The sequence below is a fragment of the Apaloderma vittatum genome, unplaced genomic scaffold (assembly GCF_000703405.1).
Source record: "Apaloderma vittatum isolate BGI_N311 unplaced genomic scaffold, ASM70340v1 scaffold6706, whole genome shotgun sequence".
NCBI classification, from domain to species: Eukaryota; Metazoa; Chordata; class Aves; order Trogoniformes; family Trogonidae; genus Apaloderma; species Apaloderma vittatum.
The window spans coordinates 6270-32005 of NW_009719895.1; the positions used below are offsets into that span (position 1 = coordinate 6270).

Below are 25736 nucleotides of genomic sequence, written 5' to 3' on the forward strand. Positions count from 1 at the left end.
AGGAGTAATAATTGTTGTCATTTTAATGGAGTTTTTGGGAGCAATTTCTCCAAGATGGTGTTTTGGTGATACCCAATTGCATTTCTCCTAAATACTCTAGGCAATGAAAAAACAGCATGGTTCCTCTTTTCTGTAGTCTCAGACTGCTGATCCGTAAATCACGATGCTTAATCACAGCATGTTGGAGAGTAGTATGTTTTGTTTGGTGAGGATGCGTTTCTGCTCTGCATGTTAGGTAGGCACTACTCTGCTGAGGGTCATCTGTTGGTTTTTTTTAGCTCTGTTAACCAAACCCTCAATGTGTTTACCATAAATGACTTTCTAAATGTTGTAGTTTACAGTGAAACATCATTTCTTAGAGATGAGTCACCTTCACAGAGTATAGAATTTCTATAATCTTCATTTTACAAATTTTAGATACAGATCCAATATGTTTCTCCAGTTTGCAGTTCTCTAGGTGCACTCAGTAAAGACAGCAGCATCTTACCGAGAGAAGGGTACATCTGGCAATATATACCTCCGACACCTGCAGTTCCAGCGTTTGAGAATCATTTGTGTGAATTTGCTTCCAAATTTGGATATTTTTCCAATGTTTTGTAGTGCAGAAAGCCATCAAAATCTCACTGGTGAGAAGCCACTCCTATGCTTTCATGTTTCAGACTTTCTTTTTAATAGAGATTACATTTTCTGTCATAACACCTATTAGTAAAGTTCATTTGAGGATCCTGTTCCCTTTATTCGCAGTTCTTGAAAAAAGTACGGCTGCACTCTGAACTCACATGGGTATTAAGTCAGGAACCACCTTTGTTTGCTTGAATGGAGTGAGCCTGGTTTTGTACTGCTGTGCTGATACTGAAGAAGCTGAGGCAGATTGGGAGTGGGGGGAGAGCCCTTTTGTACAGTCCAACCTATTTTCAGCTGGAATGCTTTTAGGAGCCAAACCAGTTGGCAGAAAGTCTTAATTGTTGTGTATGTTCTGGCCTGGAGGTTGAGAAGCAAGGCGTGTGCAGAAGAGCCTTCCTTTTGTAGCCAAATGGAGGTGTCAGCACAACATAAGCAATGATAATGCAGCTAGGTGCAGAATGGGAAATGTGAAACAGTCGTAGGCTTAGGAATTTTTTACTAATCTTGTATTCTGTTTCTTGGAGAGATGCTGAAAAATTACTACAGGCATATTTCTTCTCTCATCTGTGTTGAAGCGGTCATCAGATTTCATGTCGTTAAGCTGTTTCTGACATTTGTGTTTTACCTGGAGTACGCAGAGCTGGCTAAAGGTTGAACAGATTTAAGACTACTTTTTTTTCTTAGCTTTTCTCTTCTTCTCTGTGCTGCTCACTTTCTAAAAATTATTATTTTCTCTCCTTTTAATGAGGCAAGCAGGATTATAAACATGCCTCTGGTTTTGGTTTAAATAATCTTTCATGAAATCTACTTCATCTGTAATTTTTTCCCCATCTTCATTATCCAAGGGTGGCAGCATTTCAGGATTAAGGGGATAAATTTTTAAAAAAGCTAACAGTGAGCTGCTGTAAAGAGCTGCTCTTAAGTGTGTCCTGAGAACAGAAACAAAGACTTAAGTTATGATTGTGACAGCTCATAAGACAGTGATGGAATGTGCTAGTTGAGGATCTTTGGGCTATTGATGAAGTTTTACTAAAATCACTGTATTCTTGGTCAAATAGCAAGGCTTCCCTAAGTCAGAAAGGTGGTACTTTCAAGTTAACAGTTTCCTTCATCTGTCATGCACCACGGAAAAACTAGTGAATTTCAGAAAATGGACAAAACTCTGGTTTTGAAAACAGGAAGCCTGAAGGATGTGTAGCTCAGTTTTTTGACTTCCAGTGAAGTCTTTCTTGGAGGAATACTGAATCTCCATTTTCTGTCCTGTCCATGAGTACAGCAGTAGAAATCTGGAGCAAGGAGTGGAAAGAATGAAAGACTGCTAGCCAGAAATGAGTAGGAAAGAATAGGGGTCACTGGAAAGCTATATAAAGATGGAAAAATTGATCCTAGGGCTTGGAAGATGAGACAGCTACATGTGACGTAAGGCATGCGAGGATGTGTTGAAATGTGAAACAGGCATTTCAAGATGATGCTTTTTAAGAAGGAGGAATAATTTCCACAGTGGTGTGTAAAGGCTGAGTTAAAATGAATAAGAAGACACAACTGACTCAGAAAAGCATGTGAAGTGCAACTTTCCAACAGCACTTATCTGTTCTTTTTTGGCTTGGGAGGTTAAGTGTTGCCTTTGAAAAAAAGAACCTGTGGCCAGGAAAGTTACTAGCACTGACTGTGTTACTGCATCAAGGTCTAAGTTTGAACAATCCCGGTTCGGTTTGGGGTCACTTTTGGTATGTTTATTGGATACTGAATGTATTTAGCATGGGTGGTTTTCCACTGTGACTTTACAGAATAGGAAGTGGTAGATACAGAAAGCAGTAGATGTCTCTCTAAAATCCTTTCCGTTGTGGCTAATTTGTGGGTTGTGTTATATCCGTCTGGCCTGACTGGGGGCTGAAAAAAACTTCAGTAGCCTTAGTCCAGAACTTTTAAATAGGATTCATTGCTTGGCCATTTATAGTTTTCTCCCTTTTTGTTTGATTTTCTTTGCACAAAAGAACAAACATATAGTGAAGCTGATCTAACCTTGATAGACATGTCAATTATGAAAATAACTTCATTCTTTTGGATGATCTGATCAATCTTTACATGGCAATTCAGTATATCCATGATAGCAAATCTGGGCCTATCTGGGGAAAAAAAAAAGTGGTTAGTATAAATCAAGGATAAGACTATTATAAAGTTCAAGTTATTTCTCTTAACACAAATGAAAAGGCCATGCAATCACCAAAGTGTGAAACAATAGTTGTTAAGGAAGTAAATATATCCTGCATTCCAGCAAGTAATATCGCGTACTCTTCTGTGACGGTGGTTTGGGTTTTTTTTCCTTTTGGTGTGGAGGAAAAAAAAAAGGTAACATAATTCCAATGCTCTGTAGCTGACCATCTTTTCTTGTTAGTATGTACAGTCTGTGCTTTAGCCTTCTTGCTGTATTTGGTTTGGGTGAATTCTAGTTTATGTGGTCGGGTGAATTATTTTGCTGTTCTGGACCAAATTCCAATGTGCCCTTTGAAACTTCTGCAAATCTGTTGCAAATGGTCATGTAAGCAAGTTGTGTTGTGCAAACTCACAGGCTGGTTTTACAGCAGCTGAGGTGCTTGGGTATTGACTGCATACTCATTTCTCTTGTTGCTCTCAACAACTTTACTTCTTCACGCTTACTAGGAGCAAATGCCAGCATGACTAGCGCCTGAGGAAGTGCCTCTGTGTTCCTACCAAGGGTTTGCGATTGCAGAGGAAGAGTACAAGGACAGCAGGGACATTCTGAGCAGCTATGGATATCCCTACCGATTTGGTGCCGTCCTCCATGATGTCCCAACCTGAGGTGATTGAGGTGAGTAGACCATGATGAAACTCTGGTGGCTGAACTGACTGAAACTCTTTCTTATTTCCTCATTGAATCCTAGCTTTTTCTCCTATCTCACTCCTGATTCAAGGTAATTTTTTTGTACAATATTGTATTAAAGACACTCATCGCTTGCCAAGAATGCTGTTATAGTTTGACTCTTGACATCGCTGTGTTATACTACTATTTGTAGAAGAAAGCCTGGCAAAATACCATTTTTACTGACTCTGCACCATGGTTTAATTTTTACTATGCTAATGAGTACAAAGCAGAAGACGACTGTAATAAGGTCAGTTGGAATAATACCGCAGGAAATTTCAGATTCAGTGTTCTTATCTGAAAATCTGAAGTTTTAAGCCAAAAGCAGCAGTGAAATTAACATATTTACAATTACTAACACACTAATCTTGCTTTTATGAATCAAAGTGTGTGTTTCAGACCTGATATTATAAATACCTAAGTGATTTCTTCAGCTCCATGTACTGAACAGCAAGTACTTATGTTTTCTGGTGAAGTAAATATTGCAGATAGAAAAGGAGATTTTAAAACAGTCAAGATTTCATCTCAGAAAAACATTTTCAAATTCCATTTGAATTCATAGAAACCCAAGTGTCTGTTACGACTTAATTTTAAAGGACGTATATTTTGGTTAAGAGGGCACCACAACTGATCAAGGTAGATATCAGAAAATTAGAGATTTAATGTTTATTTTGGAGTTTGTTTGTTTGTTTGCTGGAGGCCTCTAGCTTAGGAAACTACACCTCTTAGCAGTTATTAACTAAGAAGTTGCAATAAAACGTCCGCCAATGGGTGGTGATGTGAAATGAGTTGAATTTGAAATCTGCTTTGGAGCAACTTGTTTGTGGTCCTCTTCCTCCTGTGTTTCAAATGGAGAATTAATATCTTTTAAAGGCATTTTGGTTGCTTTACAAGTCTCTATCCCCATTAAGGTCAGAGAAGGATTTTGTGTCTTAACAACAGAGCACAATACCTAGTAGGAGGCAGATGCTGCAGGCTAGCGTCCCAGACTGCCTGGCTGCTGCCTGACTTTTCTCTCTGGAAGAAAGGCTCCCTCAGCCCATTTTCTCATCTGCTCTGAAAGGCAGTTGCACTCCTATCTCCAGAGATTCTCTCTTCAGAGCCTTTTTTATGCATGAGAAATTTGTACATCTAAAGCTTGCTATTCAGGATAAGTGCCTTCTCAAAGGGAAAATAAGGTCAGCCGTGGAACAAGAATGAGTGGAAGAAAAGCTATCACTTCTAAAGAACTTGATCATCAGTGTAGTCACCATTGTGTTGCACTTAAGGTATGAAACAATGCACGTGTCCTGTGCCTGCGGGGAGTTTACACTGAGTAATGCTGCCCCAGACTTGGGCAACTAGACCAAAGACCAGAGGAAAATGGATGATTCTGGTCATTGACTGGTAATCCAGACAGCTCTCCCTCTATAACTTGGGTTATAGAGACTGTGCTTCAATGAGTTTTGACTCAGAAGCCAAAAAGAAATGGCAACAAGAAGTAAAGGAAAGGCTGGTATTTCAGTGTGGGAGATCATGATAGAAAAGTATTCTATCAACCTCATGTTGTAAAAATGGCCTCAAATTTCATGTCCGTATGTGCAGATTTACATGTGGGCATGAATTCCCACAGACTTGAGTAAATCGTTGTGGATCTGATGGTTGGTGTAAGTCTTCAATCCTGTATAAACAAGTAACAGCTCCAAAGAATCGGCTGTGAGCCATATGTGTATTTCTGACAGTAAGGAAGAGCTTTTTAGCATGGAAGGACATAGTGATACATGTAGCTAAAGAGACAAATCATTAGAAGTATAGAAGTAAAACACTTTTCACATTGGCACTATGTGGACTTGCCTTTAGCATTTGTGTTGATATACAAGTGAATTTTGCATCTAGTTTAGAAAACTATATTCATTAATATACTTTTTTTTTTCTGTAAGATGTTAGTTTGCCTTTTAAAACCAAGCAGATGCTGCAGTGTGCTGCAGAAGACATTTAGAGAGTAATGATTTAAGGAAGGGTTTTTTTTTTTAAACTTGGAAACAGCCTTGCATACCTTCTGCATGAGCTAGATGGCATCTCAGTTACAAAAAGAAGTGGTTTTTTACTTCACTTTAAACTTCCTTTATCTTTAATCTTTTTTTAATCTTTTATCTTTAAACTTCCCTTTAGCATTGACAGGATATTTTTTTCCCTCACATTCGGTCAATTTAGTCTTAGAAGTAAATATTATCTATTTTGTATACATTTATGTGTATGTATGTGTATACATTTCAGTAACAAATATTCCTCTGCCTATTATCAATCCTTTGCTGCACAGGACAAACAAGGCTAGACTCTTATTTACCGTGGAGAGGAGGAGATCCCAGAGACCTTTTGCAATCCAAAGCTCACCCTGACAGGTCTTTGCTTGAGCTTGAAACCTAGAGATGCTTGTGGTGGCAGCACAATGAGGCAATTTCCTGCTAGTTTAATTGTAAATACTATCTTCCTCAAGATTTATTCTCTGAGTCAGGTAACAAAAGATTCACATTTTGAAAAGGTTTTTGAAAGTCCCTTCTTGATATCAAGCATGAAATTGTTGTTATTGTTTAAAAATATTCTTATTGCTAGTGTGTCAACATACGAACTGATTTTGGTGCTCTCCACAGCCCTCCACTAAAGCAACAGATTTTTCCACAGCCATGTCTCTTCATACCCTCCTGTCTGAAGCTCTCCGCTCCCATCTTCTTTCCTCACTAGCACCCTGTTACTAGACATAAGAATTGATGATTAAGAGCATGCGTTTAAGGCATCTTGGTCACGCTTACAAGTGAAGGATAAGTAAAGTTGCAGGGCAATTTAGCAATCCATAATTGAAATTTCAAATAGAAAATAATTCTGGGATGCCATTCAAAATATGTCAAAGTATTCAATGAAATGTAAAGATTCCAGAATACGCTTTGAGTTTGTGACAACAGGGTTTTATTTTAAGGCAGCATCCAGTGATTTCAGATTAGACAAGACATCCTACACTTTAAGAGAGAGCAAAAAAACATAACAGTACTTTTAAATTTTTCAGTTGGGCATATTCTGTGGCATATTCATGTGACAACTTCATACCTCAGCTATGTGTAAGCAAAATTTTATCATAGAAACCTGATTAATCTGATAATAGAGTAAGTGGCAAGTTAAATACATCTGTACGAAGCATTTAAAATCCTAGAGGGCTTTGCTGCTTGTAAAAAGCAGACATAACAAGTGGTGATTTAAACTGATTAATGTACTCTGTGGAGTGATTAATATCCTCTCTCTTTGTGAATGGCATGAGACGAATTCTGCAGTAAAAGCTTTGAAGAAGAAATTATTTGAGCTCCAGTTGCTTAATGAACTGGGGACTTCCAACAGTGCTTCAGAAATGCTTAAAACAAGAAAACAACAAAAATTCATCATTCTCTCTGCTTTTTCCAGCAGTGGATCCTACCAGCCAAATACTAGAAGTAAATGAGTAGGTTTAAATAACTGCCTTGCAGCTGTTCCAAAGAGAAATTCAGAGTAGTTTCCATTATAGTGGCCTTTCATGTGGAGTTACCAGAGCTAAAAAAACACTTCTCCCACTCTATGCCACTGAATACTTCTCTGTCTTCCCTTCTTTTTCATTGAATTAGAGTGGAAGAGATTTAAACTATCATTGCCGCAGAATGGTCACCCGTAGTAGCTTTTTCCTTGTTATAATGATGCTTAAGAAGATTCCTGTGGGATGGCACGGCTGCTGTCACCCCTTTCCCCAGCAAAGCCCAACATGATTTTCATTATAGCTTTGGTGTCCAAATTTCTGCAGCTAAAAAATGTGAGAATCTTTTTTGTTCTCCCCTTAAGTGAGTAAATAAATTAACCTCCTTAACAAAACAGACCTCTAGTGGTGGCAAACAAGGTAGATGAGAGAACAAAAGGAAATTGTGAGACTGAAGGAAACAGTTTGTCACTAGAGGTATATCCACTCAAAAACAGTTGTCATAGGGGTAACTTAAATATGTTGGAGGCTTTTTTTATTCCTATGCTAAATGAGATCACCTGGGGTTCAAAGTACATTTCCATTTTTTTCAAAGTAGACCAATACTGTCTCATAGGCAGCTACTCAGTACTGTATGAGCAAATTACTGCTAGAGAACCCGTTGTTTCCAGAGCCCTGAGAAGATTTTTCTGTATTCTGTTCACAAAGCAGTGCTCCAAAGTAAAAGAAACACAAATTGTCTTACATATATTTCAAGGGAATAAAAAAAAAAAACATTTGCCGTGGTAAACACAGGATAATTTTCTTATCTCGGTCTGGAAATCTCAATTTCTATTCCAAAATGAAATTTCATGTTCTCATTGATATAATTTTGAATAAGCATTTTGCTTGAAGGCTGAACTCTCCTACTTCACAGGTTTGCTTGATGAGGAGCAATGGAAGGTGTGTCCTGGAGGTAGAAGTAGCCCTGATAGCCCACAGCAATTTTTTAGCATGAAAAGTCAGTCTTTCAGCTGCAGGAGCCAAGAATTAATTCCCAACTGGCTCACTGAGCACCAAATTGGGCCTAAAGGATGCATGTTGTAATTCATTATGCATGGAAGCTCACGTAAAGGTGTAGATTTTTTTTTTTTCCTTCCAATTTCTTTCACTCCGATGACTTCTAAAGTGACATAGATGGGGGACTGTGTACTACACCTCTCTCTAGAAAGCTCTTCCTAGGGTGGGGATGCTTGGGGAAGATCTGTCCTGTGATGCACTGGTCCTACCCAGCAGCTTTCAAGGTCTTGCAGCAGGACAGATGTCTGGCTACGAAGCTCAGGTTCAGGATAAGGCAGATCGACAACTGGAGGGTGAACCAGGCAAGACAGTGGAGAGGCCTAGTCTGCATTATGACACAGACATTTTTTTGAAGACATAAGAGGTACTATATTTCAGTCACCATATTAAACGATGGAATGTAATTGCCTTCCTATGTCTCCCAGTAAGCCAAGAAGTATTGAGAATATACCTATGTTTGGCTGATGTTGGTGAAGCTCAGCATGTCATGAAAGCTCCCCCAGAAGAAAACGAAGCTTGAAGAGCTTTGCAGAAATCCTTTCTGTGTTCAATACTGGGCATTGGCTCAGCTACCCAATTTGGGCTCAACAGATCATGTCTCTCCTAGTGTCAAAGCCAATTAACTTATTAAGGCAATACCTCTGCATTGCAGTGGTGACTTTCCTTTGAGAGAAGCTTGGAAGGCAAAGATGGGGCATCAGAGAAGTGCTGTGTGGTTTGTCTTTAACACAGTGTCTAAACAATCCTAGCAATGTAAGGGGAAATGTGGTGATGTAGAACTATGCCCTGATTCAAACAGTCTTCATTTCCTCCTCAACTGGAGAACATTCATCAGAACAGACAGGTCATGCTTGTGAGGGATGCACCTCATCTGAAAATGCTGGATCTTTGGAAAAGGAGAAATAATACAGCAACATCTGAGTTACTGGGAAGGTTGATGGAGGGAGGAGTTCACTCTCTGTCTCTCCTTTCTCCAACTGTGGTAGCTTTTTAGTTTCCTAAACTAAACTCCTTTTGCTTGCAGAATTCTGCAGTGAAAGAGACTTCATGTGTGTGTCTGTGTGCACGCTTCCTTTCTGCAGCAGTAAAAAATGCCTGAAGTTGAAAGGCCAGCCTTGCAATTGGGGATGCTGTTTCGTCAGCTCACTACGATTCTGGCCTGCACTGCTCTTCAGTAATGCTCTTCTGTCTGAATAATGAATTGGGCAACTCCTGGTGTGTCTATCCTGAAGAGCCATAGGACCAAGTCAAGGTATTTCAGACCTGATAGTTAGCAACCCTGGCATCTTCCAGAAGAAAGACACTTTTAGACTTAGCCGGACTTCCTGCTCTCACTCATTCCTTTTTTAGCTCACAGAGGCTATTTTTGAACTGGCTTTTGTAGTTGTCAGGAGTGAATAAGCATTAAGGAAGGTCAACACCCTCCCTGGTTTTATAGACAATCTGTGTGGGTCATAATCATATTTTCCAACAGGATCTGTGTCACTCGGGAATTATACCCTCCAGCAGTAAAATTACTACTTTTTCCAGTTTTGCTGGTGACTGAGTTTCTTTGGTACACTGATATGTTTAGATATGTTGGGTTACCCTTTCCAGGTGTAAGCTGCAGGATACAGAGAACTTCTTAGCTCAGTTTCTACCAGCTGAGACATTTTTTAGCTCTGAGACTCTGTAGTAATTCAGTCTACTACAAAAACAGTCTAAAAATTACTGGATATGTTACCTATTGCCACACAATTCATGAGTAACTTTATGCTTTATCGTGTTATAGGAGAGTTGAAGGGATCCCCTTGCAAAGAGATTAATTTCCTCTTGTCTTTAGCTATGTGGAGGGCAAAATGAGACTAGTGAACTTAAGAAGTAGCCTGCTGTGACTGAACGACCACGTCTTATCCTGCAAGTTTTTTTTTTAAGTCTGTTGAATGATTGCTTTGAGAGATGCAAGCCTGAAAAGGGTATCTGAGGAGCTGTTGTGTCTTGGTAGTGGGGTTTCAGACTTCTGCTGTGCAGATAAAATTATGTACATACATAAGACATAGTAGGAATAAGGCTATAATGAGCCAGTGCCTATGTTCTTGAGACTCTTTGAGTTTGGTTGGTTTTTTTTTTATTTAAGTTTTAGGCTCCTCAACTTCTGCTTTCAACTTTAAAGGAAATCATTCATTTTTAAACCTCTTATTTCTTTTGCTTGTGCTTTTCATTAGGTAATGGAGACATTTTTATTGCAAACTGGAATTTTTTCTCATCTCTTAGAACTTCACTTTCACAAAAACCATGCTTTTGTAGTTGTGGGTTGAGAAAGTATTTGCATATTGATTCAATTATTCCTATACTCACTTGCTTCTACTTAGTTCAAATATATTTTCTATTGATACCTTTATTTAGGGATTTTGAAGTTGGTGGTTCCCAGAAGTTTTTCCACTCTAGCCTTCCTGGTACGGAAGTAAACTTCAGAGTACTTACCTAGACTAAGAGCAGTGCCTACTGTTTTACCATTTACTGCTGCACTAAATGTAAAGCTCTAAGACATCCATTGCTATTTGGAGTCTTAGTCTACCATTCCCAATTCTGCATTTCCGCTGAAATATCTTCTGGCCTTCTGGTAGCACTGAGAATGATAAATACTATTTTTGTGATCCAAGGGTAGCTACCTCAAAATTGAAAGCTCATCCTTTATAAAATATGTCTCCTCAGAGTCTCACAAAATGTAAGGATACTGCATGCAAGTTGCATGACTTCTACAAAATTCAAGTTTCTATCTTGCCATTTAATTGTTTGCAAAATTGTCATCTTTTCATCTTCTCCCTGTGTTCTAGGTAAGAAAACAGGAGCCTATCAAGGTTAATTCAGTAAAGGAAGAAAAAAGAGAGGAGCAGACCGTGTTTGGAAAGCTTAGGGTTAAAATATTTTTTATTTTTTTTTTTATATGGAATCAGTTTTGTGGCTCCTAAGTTTTAAACACTCTGTAAAAGTCAGACCTTAGTATTCTAAGAATGTTCAGCTCTGTTTCCCTCAGCAAGAAATAAATGATAAATGCAACCATGCATGCTGGTTCTTTGGAGGTTTTTTTTCTTTTCCTTCCTCCACTCTCTTGTTATTAGTTGGGCTGCAGAATTCTACAGACTCTTGGATCGCAGTGAGGTTTGTAAACTGACCAGTTGCCCCGCAGGCACTCATGCTAACTGGTGCTTTATTTAGACATTATCCATCAGTGGTGTTTGAAAGCTTGCTGGTGTTTGTTTTCCACTCTAAGCATCTCTCCATGCACAGCCCTCACCAGGTGAGCTGTCACTCACTACGGAGATGGATGGATCCAGAGATTCACTCTTACCTTCCTGCTCCAGGCAGCCAGTGCCTTCTCCCCTCTGGTCTCTTCACTGAGAAGGGAGCAATGGGCTGCTCATTGAAGGACATGCCATGGGCAGGCTACTCCATGCCTTGGATCCAAATCCTCAGCCTGCTCTTGGTGGAGAGGTGGGGCAGCAGCAAGACAAACCAAGCTCAAAACACTGGAAAGTGGCTTAAACGGGCTCTTTTTCCTGGTCTCTCCACTGCCACTCCAGTGGTGTGATCCAGTACCACCAGAGGAGAGGAGCCGAGAGAACAGATATGGCAGATAGTGGCTGGAAAGATCAGTCTCAAGGTGACATTCTGACCATGAGATGACTAGGTCTTGACTGTAGAAGCAGAATAAGTTTTACTTATTAAGTCCTGGTGCCAGATTTCCTGGTTTGTGTGTATTGTGTTGTGGTTATAACTACATCTCACGACATGGTTTAACTCCGTGCACTCAGGATTTTCTTGTTCTTTGATTTGAGACAACTGTGCCTTGAGTGTTAAATCAACCTCAGATGATGAGAGGGGGCTTTGCTTTTAGCCTCCTATTACTCTGTTCTGCTTTATCTGTCTTGCTGGTTTATAATTCAGACATTTTCTTTTTTCATGCCTATGTATCCTAGAGGTTTATTTAACATGGGCAATTTGCAGCTCAGTTTGTTTTAAACTTCTATTGAGATACACTAAATGGATGAGGTAAATCTCAGGGCACAGCACATCTGGCTTACCCAGGCAGTGAAACACACTGAGTGAAACTTCAGGAAATTAAAATATAAACTTTCCTGCCCCTTTTCCTGCAGGGGCAGGAGATGGGGTGGGTCAGCCTGCTTGCATATGCCATTATGGTATGTTAACACTTTCGGTACTTAGACATATGTTGCATTTCCCTCCTGCTTGAGCCTTTCTAGTCAGATAGTAGCATCACTGGAGAATATAATGTCTTGGAATTTGTATGTCTGTGACTCAGGAGGTCAAAACCTTCCTATAAGATATGCACTGGCATCCAAGAAAACTGATCACCTCTAAGTCCCCTGTTTAAACGTGTCAGCAAACTGTTTCTTCTTGTTGCTCTTCTGCTCTTCCTTCCCTTGGGACTGAAAAGATTACATTTAAAGGAGATTCCAGGTTTTAGATTAGCACACTCTAAAAGCAAAACTTCTCCAAAATCTCTTATGTGAACACAGCATTTTATTTCCGTATTTTAAAATGAGAGGAGCAGTCAGTGAGCCTCATGCTATTCCTTTGAGATTGCTCAAGTGATGTAATGCTTTCAAATTTAACAAGTCTGACTCTGTAGTGTTTTACATACTCTTCTGTTTTGCATACACTCAGCCCTGGCTTGGCATTTTGTGAATAGAACAAATTTTTTTTGTCATGTCTACTTCCAGATTTCATAAGAAAAAGCTGAGGAGGATATTACAAAATCAGGGAATAATTCACATTCTAAGCCCATGTGCAAATCAAAGCTACAACAGAAATAAAAATTATATCTATCACATTTTAAATTTCTGATTTAAAAGTATGTGTTCTGCCAAGTGTAGCTGGCCTCTCTCCACAGCACAAGCAGTGGAGAAGAAATCTTTGCATGTGGGAAGCAGCCATCTGAAAGAAAAATTCAGATAGCCAAATATAGACAAAGATGGACTTTATTCAGGATTGCAAAAATCCACTAGATCCTGGAATCCTGACCTCCTCTGTAATTCAGACTGTAAGATTGTATCCAGATATTCCTACAGATAGCAAAAAAAAAAGGGCATTCACATAATTAATGCAGATGTTGGCAAGCTTTTACAAGGGCCACTAATTCATTCACATGACTTCCTTTTTCCCTCAAGCATTCTTATACTTGACCTGTTATTACCACACAGTCTTAAACCAAAGAATTAAAGCCAGATGCCTTGTAGCTAGGTCTCCCTTTGTTAAGTATCCCTTATAAACAGTTTTTTTCTGTGCAACAGAGATCCTATACAAGAACTTTTTAAAATTCTAAAATAATTAACTCTGAGAGGTTTCTAACCTAAGAGTTAATCTATCCTAGAGGAACAATAAAATATTTATGGTCACTGTGCTGAGAAATGTTATTTACACTAGCTTTTTGTTATCTTGGGTCTACAAATGTTTCTGATCAATGTCAAGGTTGAAAGTAAAATCATTCTAAAAGAATCTTTAACATAAATCTAAATGCCAGGTAATGCATTTAGGGTATAGATGGGAAGTTTTGTGTATTGCTTTATTGGAACTTGTGTAATTGTCTTGACAGAGGGAAAAGAAAGTATACAAATATATACAAGTATACAAAGCTGTGTAATTCTAAGGAAATCTTTATCAGATATTATCTTCACCTGAGTCCAATTACTAATTCTGTTATCCCATTCTGTATAGTTTTTTTGATTCTGTGATTCTATTAGGTTAGCTGCAGCATTTCCTGCAGAATGGCTGGAGCTGTCCAAAACATAGGGTTTTGTTTGCGTGTTTTAATGGGGAGAGATTCTTATCCTTTAGTGTTTGTTGATCTGTCCTTTGATTGGGTTTATTACTCAGTTTCTTGCTAAAACTGCTCCTCTCTTTCTGAAAATTCAAGTTCAGTGAGTAGAGTTTCAAAGCCATAAAAGCATGGTGTCAGAGCCACGTCTCGTGGGTCTCTTTCTAAAGACTTGTTTGATGTCAGCATCTTGTTTTGATTTAAGTTAATATTATTTTACACCCTTGTTGTTAAGCCATGCTAACAAGGAAACAGGATGTTATTCAGAGTGTTTGCCTTTTGGGAACTGCACCTTGAGTAATTGATTATAACTAAGGGAGGAAACTCATTAAGCATTTTCTTGTTGGCCAACTGTTTTATGTAAAGCTTCTACATGCTCGTGAAGCATAAGTCTTGTTTGTTGTACCCATAGCTGCTCTGCAAGGAAAATTAATCATGTATGACCTGGCATAGTCATAACAATAGTTAACACAAGAAGTAAGGTTTGGTGCTTTTAACACTAGTTAAGTCAAATATTGCTCTTCTGATTCCTTGCCTCACTCTTTCAATTTTAAATTGGCATAAGCTTGTTCAGGTGTGTTATACTTAAAAGCATGGTGTATACAACCCTGTTTACAAACATGGTTGATGAAAAAAAATATTTCATAGAAATACACTGGCATGATCCATAAGTATCTGATAAACACACTTCATGTTTTATGGACAGATGTAGCCCCTGTGCCTAGCAATTCACAGTCTTAGAGCGTACTGATGCTCTTAATGTAGGGTGTTCTTCCCAGTTTTTAAGAGCATACAAGAAGGAATGCCACTGATGGAGACCTGAATGAGTCAAACCTGTGCTGGGAAATGTAATTCACTTTTTCTCCTTTTTGAGGTGCTCTTCTTTTAACACCACTACAGCCAAACAACTGTTTTATGCACGGATAACATAAATAGGGTGTTCTATAACAGAGTTAACTTTTCTTAATTACGGTTTGCATGCCCTTCTCTTTCAGTGAATTTTTCAACAGGTCTGCTTGGCCAGAAGTTTGTTTACTATGCAGTTTATAGCTCCATCAGAAATCATGCTAGCTACCAGAGCAGATGGAAGCATTGTTTCTAATTGTTTCTAATCTGGTTGCTGTAACTAGATTCCTCAGAGCAATTTTTTGTGAGTTGTGGAATGCCATTTGGTCTGAAAAAATAAATTTGTTCTGAAGCATGTTCCCTTCCTGCCCCTCTCCCTCTTCTCTGTACATATCTTGTCCATGGAGGCAATCATATGTTTTCAGTTCTGACATAATCATTTTTTTCCTTTTTTTTTTTTTTTCTTTTATCCTCCTCTTTCAGTCCACGGCCATGAGTGAACCACAGTGCTACTACAACGAAACCATTGCCTTCTTTTATAACCGAAGTGGAAAACATCTAGCCACTGAATGGAACACTGTCAGCAAGCTTGTAATGGGACTAGGGATTACCGTCTGCATCTTCATAATGCTGGCCAACCTCTTGGTTATGGTGGCTATTTACGTCAACCGCCGATTCCACTTTCCTATTTATTACTTAATGGCCAACTTAGCCGCTGCGGACTTTTTTGCAGGGCTGGCTTACTTTTACTTAATGTTCAACACAGGACCCAACACTAGAAGATTGACTGTAAGTACCTGGCTTCTCCGTCAGGGTCTCATTGACACTAGTCTGACAGCCTCTGTAGCTAATTTGTTGGCCATTGCTATTGAGCGGCACATCACAGTTTTCCGAATGCAGCTACACACTCGGATGAGCAACCGGCGAGTGGTAGTCGTCATTGTTGTTATCTGGACTATGGCCATTGTCATGGGCGCCATACCAAGTGTCGGATGGAACTGTATTTGTGATATCACTCACTGCTCCAACATGGCACCACTCTATAGTGACTCCTACCTGGTCTTCTGGGCTATTTTCAACCTTGTCACGTTTGTGGTCATGGTGGTCCTATATGCTCATATTTTTGGGTACGTCCGCCAAAGGACTATGAGAATGTCCAGACACAGTTCTGGACCCCGCAGGAATCGGGACACCATGATGAGCCTCCTGAAGACTGTGGTCATTGTGCTTGGTAAGTGCGTATTTTGCATACTTTGCCTCCTCTATTCTCCCTGCTTTGTTTCTTACCAGTTGATTTCAGTAACGTATGTCCAGCTTCTGGGAAGTCAGCAGCATTTGGAAGACATTAGAAGATTTGGGGGAAAGAACCCCTAGCATTCATTACTGTGCTGAGATTATCAAGCATACTTATGGAAGTGAATATAAAAGACTTGCTAGCTCAGCCCTATAACATGCAACTAATGAAAATCCGGGACCTTGAGATGTCAGATTTTAGCAGCAATTTGGGTTTAAAACCCATTGTAGCAGTGTATCCTGTGTTCATCCTTTTGCCTTTGAAGATGCCAAATGACTGCAATCTTTAAATAGTACAGGGAAGTCTCAGTCTTCCAGTCAAGTACCTCTTATCTCCTTTTTGCCACCCAAAATGTATTGTGTTCATTCAGGCAGTACTTCCATGTCTGGAGAACAGTGAGGGCTACAGACTATGATGAAAAGATTTTTGTGTGCAAAGCAGGACTGCATGTATGGTTCATCAGATTTACAATGTTTGGCACACCTTAGTATCTGCTGATTTGTTAACACAGAAAAGTAGCACGTGAGGCACTGATGTGCTTCAGCACACTGCTCAGGAGGTGCCTAAAATTCTGGGCTTGGAAAACAGCGAAACATGAGGCAAATAGCATGGCAGGCTTTGGAGTTAGAAGGTTCCTCTCTTTGTGTTAATGGCTGTATTTGGGTTTTGTCTGGGGCTTTGTTTCCTTATGCTGAAGTACGGCCGAATTACGGGGTACCATTCCCTAGTGATGTTCTTTGCAGTTTGTTCTGCTCTTTGTTGCTGCAAATGATGGTGAACTACAAGCAAGCAGAGATGGTGCCAGTTTTGTCCTTGTCCCAACTTCTACGCCCACCCACGAAGTCCTCCAGTATGGTACACAGGTCTCTTGGCATCCTGGTACCCTATTGCATCATGAAGTTGCCCTAGTAGTCCAGAAATGCACCTGTACACAGTTGGCAAATCTCAAAACTTAGCCGCAGTTCTTGTTTTGACGTCCTGATTTCCATGGCTTTACACCATGACACTGTTAGAAAGCACAAGTCATGGTGCCCAAATGAGGCGGAATAGTTGCAGAGATTCAAGGTGAGTCACTGTGTCAATTCATGTTAGTTTAAGAACATACATGTTGCTCTCTGACCTAGTGATTAGCTTTGTAACCAGAATATGAACTGTGTAGTCAACTAATCTGTCTAACCATTTATAAGTTGTATTCCCACATGTCTTGCTTTTCAGAGAAAGAATCTTTCGAGTTTTTGAGGGATGCTGTAGTGGTGGATAAAACCTCTGCTGACTGACAGATGGCTCAGAAATCTGTCCATCCCCACCTCTGTGGTCCTCAGACTTTTAACTAAAAATGTAAAATAAAATAAAAAAACCTTCCCCCCCCAAAAAATGAGTGTGAAATAGCACTTATGCCAGTGCAATGCAGAGTTATAGGAATAAATAAATAGCCACTGAGTAGCAGGTGGCAGCTAATCCCAGGCATGTACAGGACTAGGTATATGTATGCAGCTGGAAGGCTGGGTAGTGACTGCACCCTCCCTCATTCCCCTAGCAGCAGAGGTCACAGGCAAGATGTACAGGCCACCCAGGGTGGCCATAACTACGGAGGCATTGAAGGAATGTAAAATAGCCCTTTTTTTCCCCCCTAATAAGTACTTTACTTTTTTTTCAAGTATTGTTCTGGAAACAGTGGATCAACTCCAGAGGTTAAGTAGCAGTAGCCAAACTAAAGGTGACTCAAGTTTAGCTGCTGATGTAGTTCAGTAGTATTTCTTGGCTCCTCACTGGGGCTATTAGGAGTATTATTTTTCAGAACTACAGGTAGCATATTTTGAAGCTTTCTTCAAAATTCAAACAGATCTTTAATTCTTGTTACTGGTGCAGTTAAGTCCATTCAATGATGTGCACACTATGCTTTAGCATACCTAATCTGCATAAAACACCATTCACAAAGAGAGGTAATGTGTTATTGTATTAAATTTTTTTTTAAGAAAATGAAGGCACTCCCAGGCTGTGGCACCCTGTATTTGAATATCTCACTTTGTTATTATTTTGAAAAGGGGTTTTGGGGGGGTTTTTTTTGGTGTTTTTTTTTTTCAAAACAGTATGCTTTCTTTGTTTGGAGGAGGAGGAATATTTTCACCTCCTTACCACCTGTGAGACATGGGTGCAATATAAAGATGGCTGGGAAGCGGCTGTGGGCTTGTTGTAGTGGTTTTATATATAAAAGTAAAAGGAACGGTCTTGAATCAAAGAATCAGGTCTGAAGGCAACCACAGAGACCTTGGGGAGGTTAAATGTTTGTATATCAGGGTGTTAAGCAAACTGCTAGCTGAACCACGAGAAATGTTCATTAGTTGCTGTCAGCTGATGAGTGCTATCGCGTATTACAGAATTTACACTTCTAGTGGAGGGTTGTTTTGTACTTCTGAAGAAAAATTCAAAGTGCTGGTTAGGTGGTGTCTCGGTTTGGAGTAGATGGATGTAGTCAGCTTGTTGATCTGGTGGATGTCCTGGTGTTCTGGCACTGCTTGCCATCTACTTGCAAGGCTGGCTTAACATTTTCACAAGCAGATTTGATTTCAAGTGTCATACTCTTTGAGTGCCTTCTTGCATAGGTAATCAGTGCATAGTCCTGCAAGTTTAGCTGCTTCAGCTTTGGAAAAGGCAGAAAAGGTGGGTGTCTTAGGCTGTGTGGAGCAACTTGCTGAGGATTTCTCTGCAGCGATTTAGCTTCTTCTGTGTCAGTGAACTTAACACCCACTGCCTTTCTTAATGATGCAAATAAGGGTAAGACGTCACTGTTCGAGGCAGAAACCAGCTTTTTGCTGGAGGTGGAGAAGGGAAAAGAAGGATTTATCTTGTTCTTAAGACCCTACTCCCTCCTCTCCTACCCTGTAGGTGAGTGGGGAGGGGAGCTGGTGTGTGTCAGTCCACTTACGGAAAAGGAGGCAATTCATTTTGGAGGAGAGGGAGGGTGCCTTGAGAACCAAGGGAAAACAGATTTGGGAGTCTCGGTAAAGCTGTGTGCATTGGCAGAGGGCAGCAAACCAATCCCATCATCTTAGAATCTTTGTTAAAATGCAGCTCAGCTGTAAGTAACCCTCTTGTGATTTGGGCATCAATGAACTATTGGTTTGACTTTGAGATTTCCATAAATGGGTCTTCCTGAAGCCATCCTCCTGGCTGCACTCCCAGGCAAAGCCTTGCTGCTGCATGCAGAAGATCATCTTTTCCCCTCTCCATGTCCACGCTACGTTTTGGGGGGCAGAAGGTGGGGAGGAGGGAGTGGACACAAGAGCTTCTTGTTTGCTAGCTTCCTAACACAGTCTGCCCTCCTCGCGCCTTGCTGCCTTGCTCCAAGAGGAGAAGAGCCTCCCCAAAGGGGCCGCAGCCCGCCTTCTCTCCTGTCAGCGATGCTGTCAGGCTGTGCGGGGTGGGCGCCAGCCCCCTCTGACAAGAGGGTGATTGTGTGGGGAGGGCAACGGATGTTTGATGCGCTGGCTGGAGCGGTCGGGATCTGGCACACCGCGTCATCCCACAGAGCGGGCGGGATGCTGAATCCTAGGAACAAATCAAAAGCAGAGAACAGTTTTGTTTTTTTTTTCTCGTGCCCTTTTGTGATTTTTTTTTTCTTTCCTTGAGTAAAATATTTTAAACAGAAGGAAGTGATTTCATAGTTGAGCCCTTTTTTTCTTTTAACAAAGCTGCTTTTGAAATCTTTCAAAAGTAACAGGGAACATAAAGCTCTTTCTCTAGCATTTTCCTTTGTGCTGGGGTTAAGGCAAGACTGATCTCTGTACTGCACAGAGCCATAAAATTGGGTCCGGTTTGGCTTGCTGCTCAGTGACACTTCGCCTTTCACTAACACTATGTCTTACATTTAAATGAGCAATCTAGGGAACAGACAGGAACCTCATGGATATGACTGCTGAAGGTTGGCATTCTCTCTTCCATCCTCCATGTTATCTTATGTTTAAGGACAAAACTAAACTGTTTTTTCTGATGAAGGTCATGGTTAAGACTCTGAAGGCATTTGGCTGGATCAAATGCAGGTTTGGCCCCCAAATGGATGACAATATCTAACTATTGTTTAATCAAGTGGTAAAAGCCCTGGGAAAAGGATTTCAGAGCTCAGTGCTGGAACAACTAGCCCTGCGCTGGATTGCCCTGGCCTGGAGTAAATCATGAAAGGCTAGGGTTTTTAGGGGTGATTATATACCCACATTAGAGAATAATTACCAGCTTAGGTGGTTACTGCTGGAAAGTTAGGCTATATATTGTCCTGCTTAAATGCTGATTAAACACGTCCTTCACCTGCCAGCTCTTGGTTTTACAGTGTGGATAAGTCTTCCTATACTTCCGTACACATCTTTGGGCATTTTTCTCTATTTAGAATTTAGACTGGGGGATTATGGTATGAAGGCTGTATAACTGAATTTTAAATAATGATAATAGAAAAAATCCTTCTGATGTGTATTTTACGAATCTTGCCAATTAGCCTTCTGTGTTGTGTGAGTTCTGAATGATGCCTGGCCAAAATTAGGCATATCTATTGCGCCAAGCACCACAGCTAGTCGTCAGGACATAGAGAGAGCAAACAATGAACTCATGATTGCTTACCCTTTATGTTCTTGGGAAGTAAAAAGACACTTAAGCCTTTCCCGCCTCTAAGACCATCCAGTTTGTTTGAAAGGATGTTGTTTAATTCTGTAAGAACTGGAAACTGATGTGGGTATAGATTTAAAAAGTAAAAGTTCTTTTTGTATAAACTGTTTTGGTTTAAAGGAGTCTTGCTGTGTTTGAAGACAGTCCCTTACTTACTACAATGAAGCAATAAATGCAAAGAAACCATATGAAAATTCAATATAAATGTTTGGAAGGTTGGAACTATTCAGCTTTTTTCCTGCTCTCTCTTTCTTGCTACAGTTACGAGTTGCGTGAGAGACTTATTATTGTAATTTTGTAGCTTTTCTCTCACAGCTAGGTACCAAATGAGAATTGAAAGTAGCAAAAACTATGTTAAGCTATGTTAACTGTGGGTGTCAACATATGCCAGACAGTTAAGTAAGTAAGGAGCCTTATTGATAACTTTAACCTTTCTGGGTGATCGATACACAGCATTTCATTCAAAGATCAAAACACAAAGTTCTGCAGGAGCACATTTTTTAAAAGACATTTCAAATATCTGCACTCTCTCTTCTGGCATGCGATCTGCATCTTTTCCTGCTGCCTCTCGTCATGAAGTAAGAGCAGTTGATTTTCAGTAGAAAATAAAAAGGCCATGAAATAGTGTGACTGTTTCCTGACTGACAGAACTCTGTGTTTTGCCAGAGGCACGTCTTTGTTTTCATACCCTTCATGCAGTGTGAGGTGGTTAACTGGGGCAGCCGCTCTTTGTCAACCCCTGAATCTTAAGGCTTTCACCTACCTAGGCCTTACTAATTATATTTCACCAGTTACCAAGTAAGTGGTCCTGGACCAAGATCTTGTCTAGACAAATCTTGGTTATGGCATCACTTGAACTTCAGCTGACCTTCCCTGCCCATGTAAAGTTATTCTGGTGACCCAAAACAAACATCAGCCCTGCTAGTGCAAGGCAAATGATAAGAGGATCTTTTGGAGAAGCCAGAGTTTAATTCTGAGCCCTGTGACTAGAAGAAAACTTCACCTCTTTACCTTCTCCTCAAGGAGTCCTGCTGGTGTCAAGAGAGCTGAGCTTTCCAGCAACATTTTCCCTGAGGATGACTGAAAATGAGAATGTTGTCTGAGCTTGGAGATGTCCTTCTACCAGGTAGAGGTGGTCCCATTTGGAGAAGAGCAACATCCAGTTGTTTTTTTTTTCCTTGATATTATTACATTTTCCTTAGAAAACTGAGCTGACCAGTGAGATCAGGCTAGAGTTCAGATGAGACCAGCGCATTTCACAGCTTCTCTGGAAGCAGGGAGTGTTGGGGTATGTGAAGCCAAGAATACCAGGTTACCCTGTGGGCAGCACAGGAGGCTTGTTCAGAGTCACCAACCCTGCATGACCCCTGCGTCTTCAGTAATGTCGCTTGTGTATTGATTTAGTCCTGACGGAAAAACAGAGCAATAAACTCTGGAACTGGTGCTGGCGATACAAGTCTGAGCATCAATGACTTTCTGTTCTAGCATACAGGGTGCAGTTATGTGCGGAATCTGTGTTTTCACATAAGTGTATTTTAAAAGTGCATCAACTGTGAATTTAACCCACAGTCGAGTAAACAGGGAAATTGTGGCTGATGACTGTAATCTAAATGGAGTGTTCCTAATAGAGTTTATAAGGTTAATTCTTATTACCATTGTATATAAAGGGAAGGTTTATAATAAGTAATTTCAGAACTGCAGTGTGATGGCAGCACTTTCAATCTATATCATCAAATATTTGCAAGAAGAAGTGAAATCTTCATTGAAATTATTCTATATGAATTTTTTTATATTTTTCAAGAACACCTTACAGGATTTTGGTGTCTTGAATTTCTTTCTCTTTTCTCAGTGGAAGTCCTTTAGAGTAGTGGTGATTTCTCCTTAAAGGAAAATAACACATACGGATTGGGGTGGAGGTGTCTTCCAGGTCTTGCTGTTACTGCTTATGTCTTTTTTTTTTTTTTCTTTTCCCATACATCTTAATGATATTTTGGTATTTACTTAAAAAATACAGTGTACATTCAACCTTCAAGTAGGTGACGTGGAATGGAAGTCTTCATATTATTGCTTATATTTGTTAGAAGATTTCTTTGTGAAATCATTCACATTTAATAACAAAAAATAGAATTTTCATAATGTCTGTTATCTGTAAAGAATGGACTAATATTTTTATGTTCATAAATGAAACTGTTTGTATTCTTAGTTTTTTGATAAATATAGCTTGATTACGGTATTAGTTAGATCTAGCACTGTTTTATAAAAGGAAGACAATTTTTTGCAAAGAACTGTTAAAAATCAGTTAGTTACACCAGCAAAATGGGTTTCTGCTTTTGGTTAAAATAATGGGAGGCATGAAAACATGCTAAGGATCTAACTGTAATCTGTACATAAGTATGCACTGATTGGAATGTGTCTTACATTTGAGACCCTTTGGACTTGAATAGAATGTTTCTTTCTTGCATGTTTTTTCATGCTCTTGTAAAAGTGATATTATGTGTGCTCTCTGACACTTAATCTGTGTCTCTAAATCTCAGTCACTGATCATTTTTATTGTCATTTATAGTCCTGGAAATGAATTCCAGTTGATCTTTTTGAGTTTTGTCTAGCAGCCCCAGACTGAATCTCTTCCTAGTACTGCTTGGCTGGCAGGGATATTGAAAGGAAAAAGAATAAGGAAGCACAGTATCTGGAAATTATACTGTGGTCAGTTCGTTTGTGTGACAAACTTCATAAGTAGCTTTCTTTTTCAAAACAAGCCTGTGCAAGCTCACCTTGCTGAAGCAGAAGTGCCTTAGATCCAGGAGATCCTTTTCACTGAACATGGAGCATGACTGGGTATGTTGGGAGTCTCATTCCAAATGTTTTGCTTTATTTCTTCACTTTATTTCTTCCCCTATTAAATTTATTGTATCTCCAGCTAAAGCTGATATGTCCCTGGTAACTGTCTTTTCTCTAAAGTATTCCAGGTATCTCTGTATAATTCATTACTTCACCCTGGGGAAACCATTTGGAAGTTTCCCCCTTCTTTCCCCCTTCAGTTAAGAATAAGTATTATTTACTTTCATTTGTGATCCTTTGAAACTGTGCTTTGAGGAATTTCCATCATTTCCCAAGGCAGGAATATCGTTTTATTTTATTTTTGAAGGGGGAAAATCCCTCTAGTAAATCCATCCCTTTACATACAATGGAAATGAGGCCTTGTTTAATGAAAATCTTTCCCCTGAGTTCAGTATAATTTATTACCTTTTCAGGGAAGAAAAAAATTTAAAGAGCAAAGGAAAACTCTCTGCATTCTTCCAAGACTGGCTGAAGAGGGCTAAGCCTTAAGTAGTTCTTGGTTTATATTAATGTTCACATTTTGATTAGAAAATAAATATTTTTTTTTAATTATAATTGCTTGCATAGGTTGTCCTTTTTTTCCCAAAAGCTTCAAGAAATTAATTACAATGGGACAAGGAGATATTCCTCTTGACAAGGCTGAGAGAATAGATTTTTATTTTTCTTTATGAATAGTAGAATTTGGAAATTACACCCTTACCCCCAAGCAATAGAATCCAAGTTTTTCTGTCAGATCCAGGTGAAATAACAAACTGCTGGCTAAGGAGTGAAATTCACTTAGTGAAAATCCATACTAAGCCAAAATGAGTTAGTACCACATCTCTCTCTGCCGTCTGACTCCACTTAGCAGTGTTACGTTCGCAAGTGAGTACAGATCAAACTGGCCTTCTCCAAAATAGCTGAGATGGGGTCTTGTTGTGGGGCAACTGCTCTAACACAGGGGTCTCGGTAAGCTTCAAGAAAAGCTGACAGCCCAAGGTAGAAGTTGTTACCAAGGAGAAAATGTGCAGGAAGACTTACGTGTCAGATACCAGCACGTGACAAAGACCTCCTGATCTCAAGCTTTTTGAGCTGAATTTCTCAGAACAGAAGATGGAAATCCATACTTCAGAAGAGGCAACAATAATGCTTTCACAAAATGGCTGCTTGCAAGATAATACTTTTGTCCCCGAGGAGGCACGTAGTTGTATAACTACCTAAAGGGCGAGTGTCGGGAGGATGGAGGCAGGCTCTTTTCAGTGATGTCCAGTGACACAGAACAAGGGGCGACGGATGCAAGGTGGAACGTAGGAGGTTCCATGCAGACATAAGGAAAATCTTTTTCCCTATGAGGGTGACGGAGCCCTGGCACAGGCTGCCCAGGGAGGTTGTGGAGTCTCCTTCTCTGGAGGCATTCAAAACCCGCCCGGACGCATTCCTGTGTGACCTGCTGTAGGTGATCCTGCTCTGGCAGGCGGGCTGGACTAGATGATCTTTCCAGGTCCCTTCCAAACCCCTAATATTCTGTGACTACATGTAGGGAGTTTGGTTCTGAATGTTTTGCCTAATTTCTTCACTGACTCTCTGGATTAGATTTCTTGCATCCTCACTTAAAACTGATACAGCCTTGCTAACTATCAAAGGAAAGCATTTGCAGAGTGGAAGGTCTGGAGTAATGTTTTGTGTCTAGCCACTGGCTTGTGTGTTCATCTTTGAGCAACCGTTTTCTCTTCCCATGTTTCAGAAAAAAAACCACTTGAATGCTAAGCTAGGGTTACAGCTAAACTTCAGCTTGAGAAACTACGTGAACAAAAATGCCAACTCTTAACTGGTCACATTTCAAAAGAGCATTCAATGAGGCATTGAACAATCATTTGTTTCCACCAGTGGAAAACACTGAGAACAAGCGAGTGTTTTGTGGCAGAGGAGAAGTGGGTGCTCCTTCTTGTGCCTTGCTTCATTGCGCATGAGCAGTGTGAGTGTGCTGTGTTGTCTGTTTTCCTGGGGTAGTCCATGAAAACAGAAGGATACAACTTTAAACCCTAGATTATTTTTGCCTTTTTTAGGCAAAATGAAACCATGTTTCTTAACATCAAAACACAAAGTTGTGGCTGGTGGAAAAGCTTGCTGAGAAATTTGAGGTACAGCAGCCAGACGGGGGAGTGGGTAATGATGGCAGTGATAGACTTTAGACAACGGCCTTTGTTTTGTCTCTCTACTTACCGTCTCAGTATGAAAAGCATGTCTAATGAAAGGTCTTAGTTTGTGCATA

General features: G+C 39.9%; 1 protein-coding gene across 1 annotated transcript in view; it reads left to right on the plus strand.

Annotated features, from left to right (window-relative positions):
* The first annotated feature begins 3283 nt into the window (after nt 1-3283).
* Nucleotides 3284-25736, plus strand: part of LPAR1 (lysophosphatidic acid receptor 1) — a 48191-nt gene continuing 25738 nt past the window's right edge. The window contains exons 1-2 of the mRNA XM_009870818.1: nt 3284-3454; nt 15184-15931. Coding sequence (XP_009869120.1) covers nt 3395-3454; nt 15184-15931 — 808 coding nt within the window. The 5' untranslated portion in view covers nt 3284-3394. The remainder of the gene's footprint in view (nt 3455-15183; nt 15932-25736) is intronic.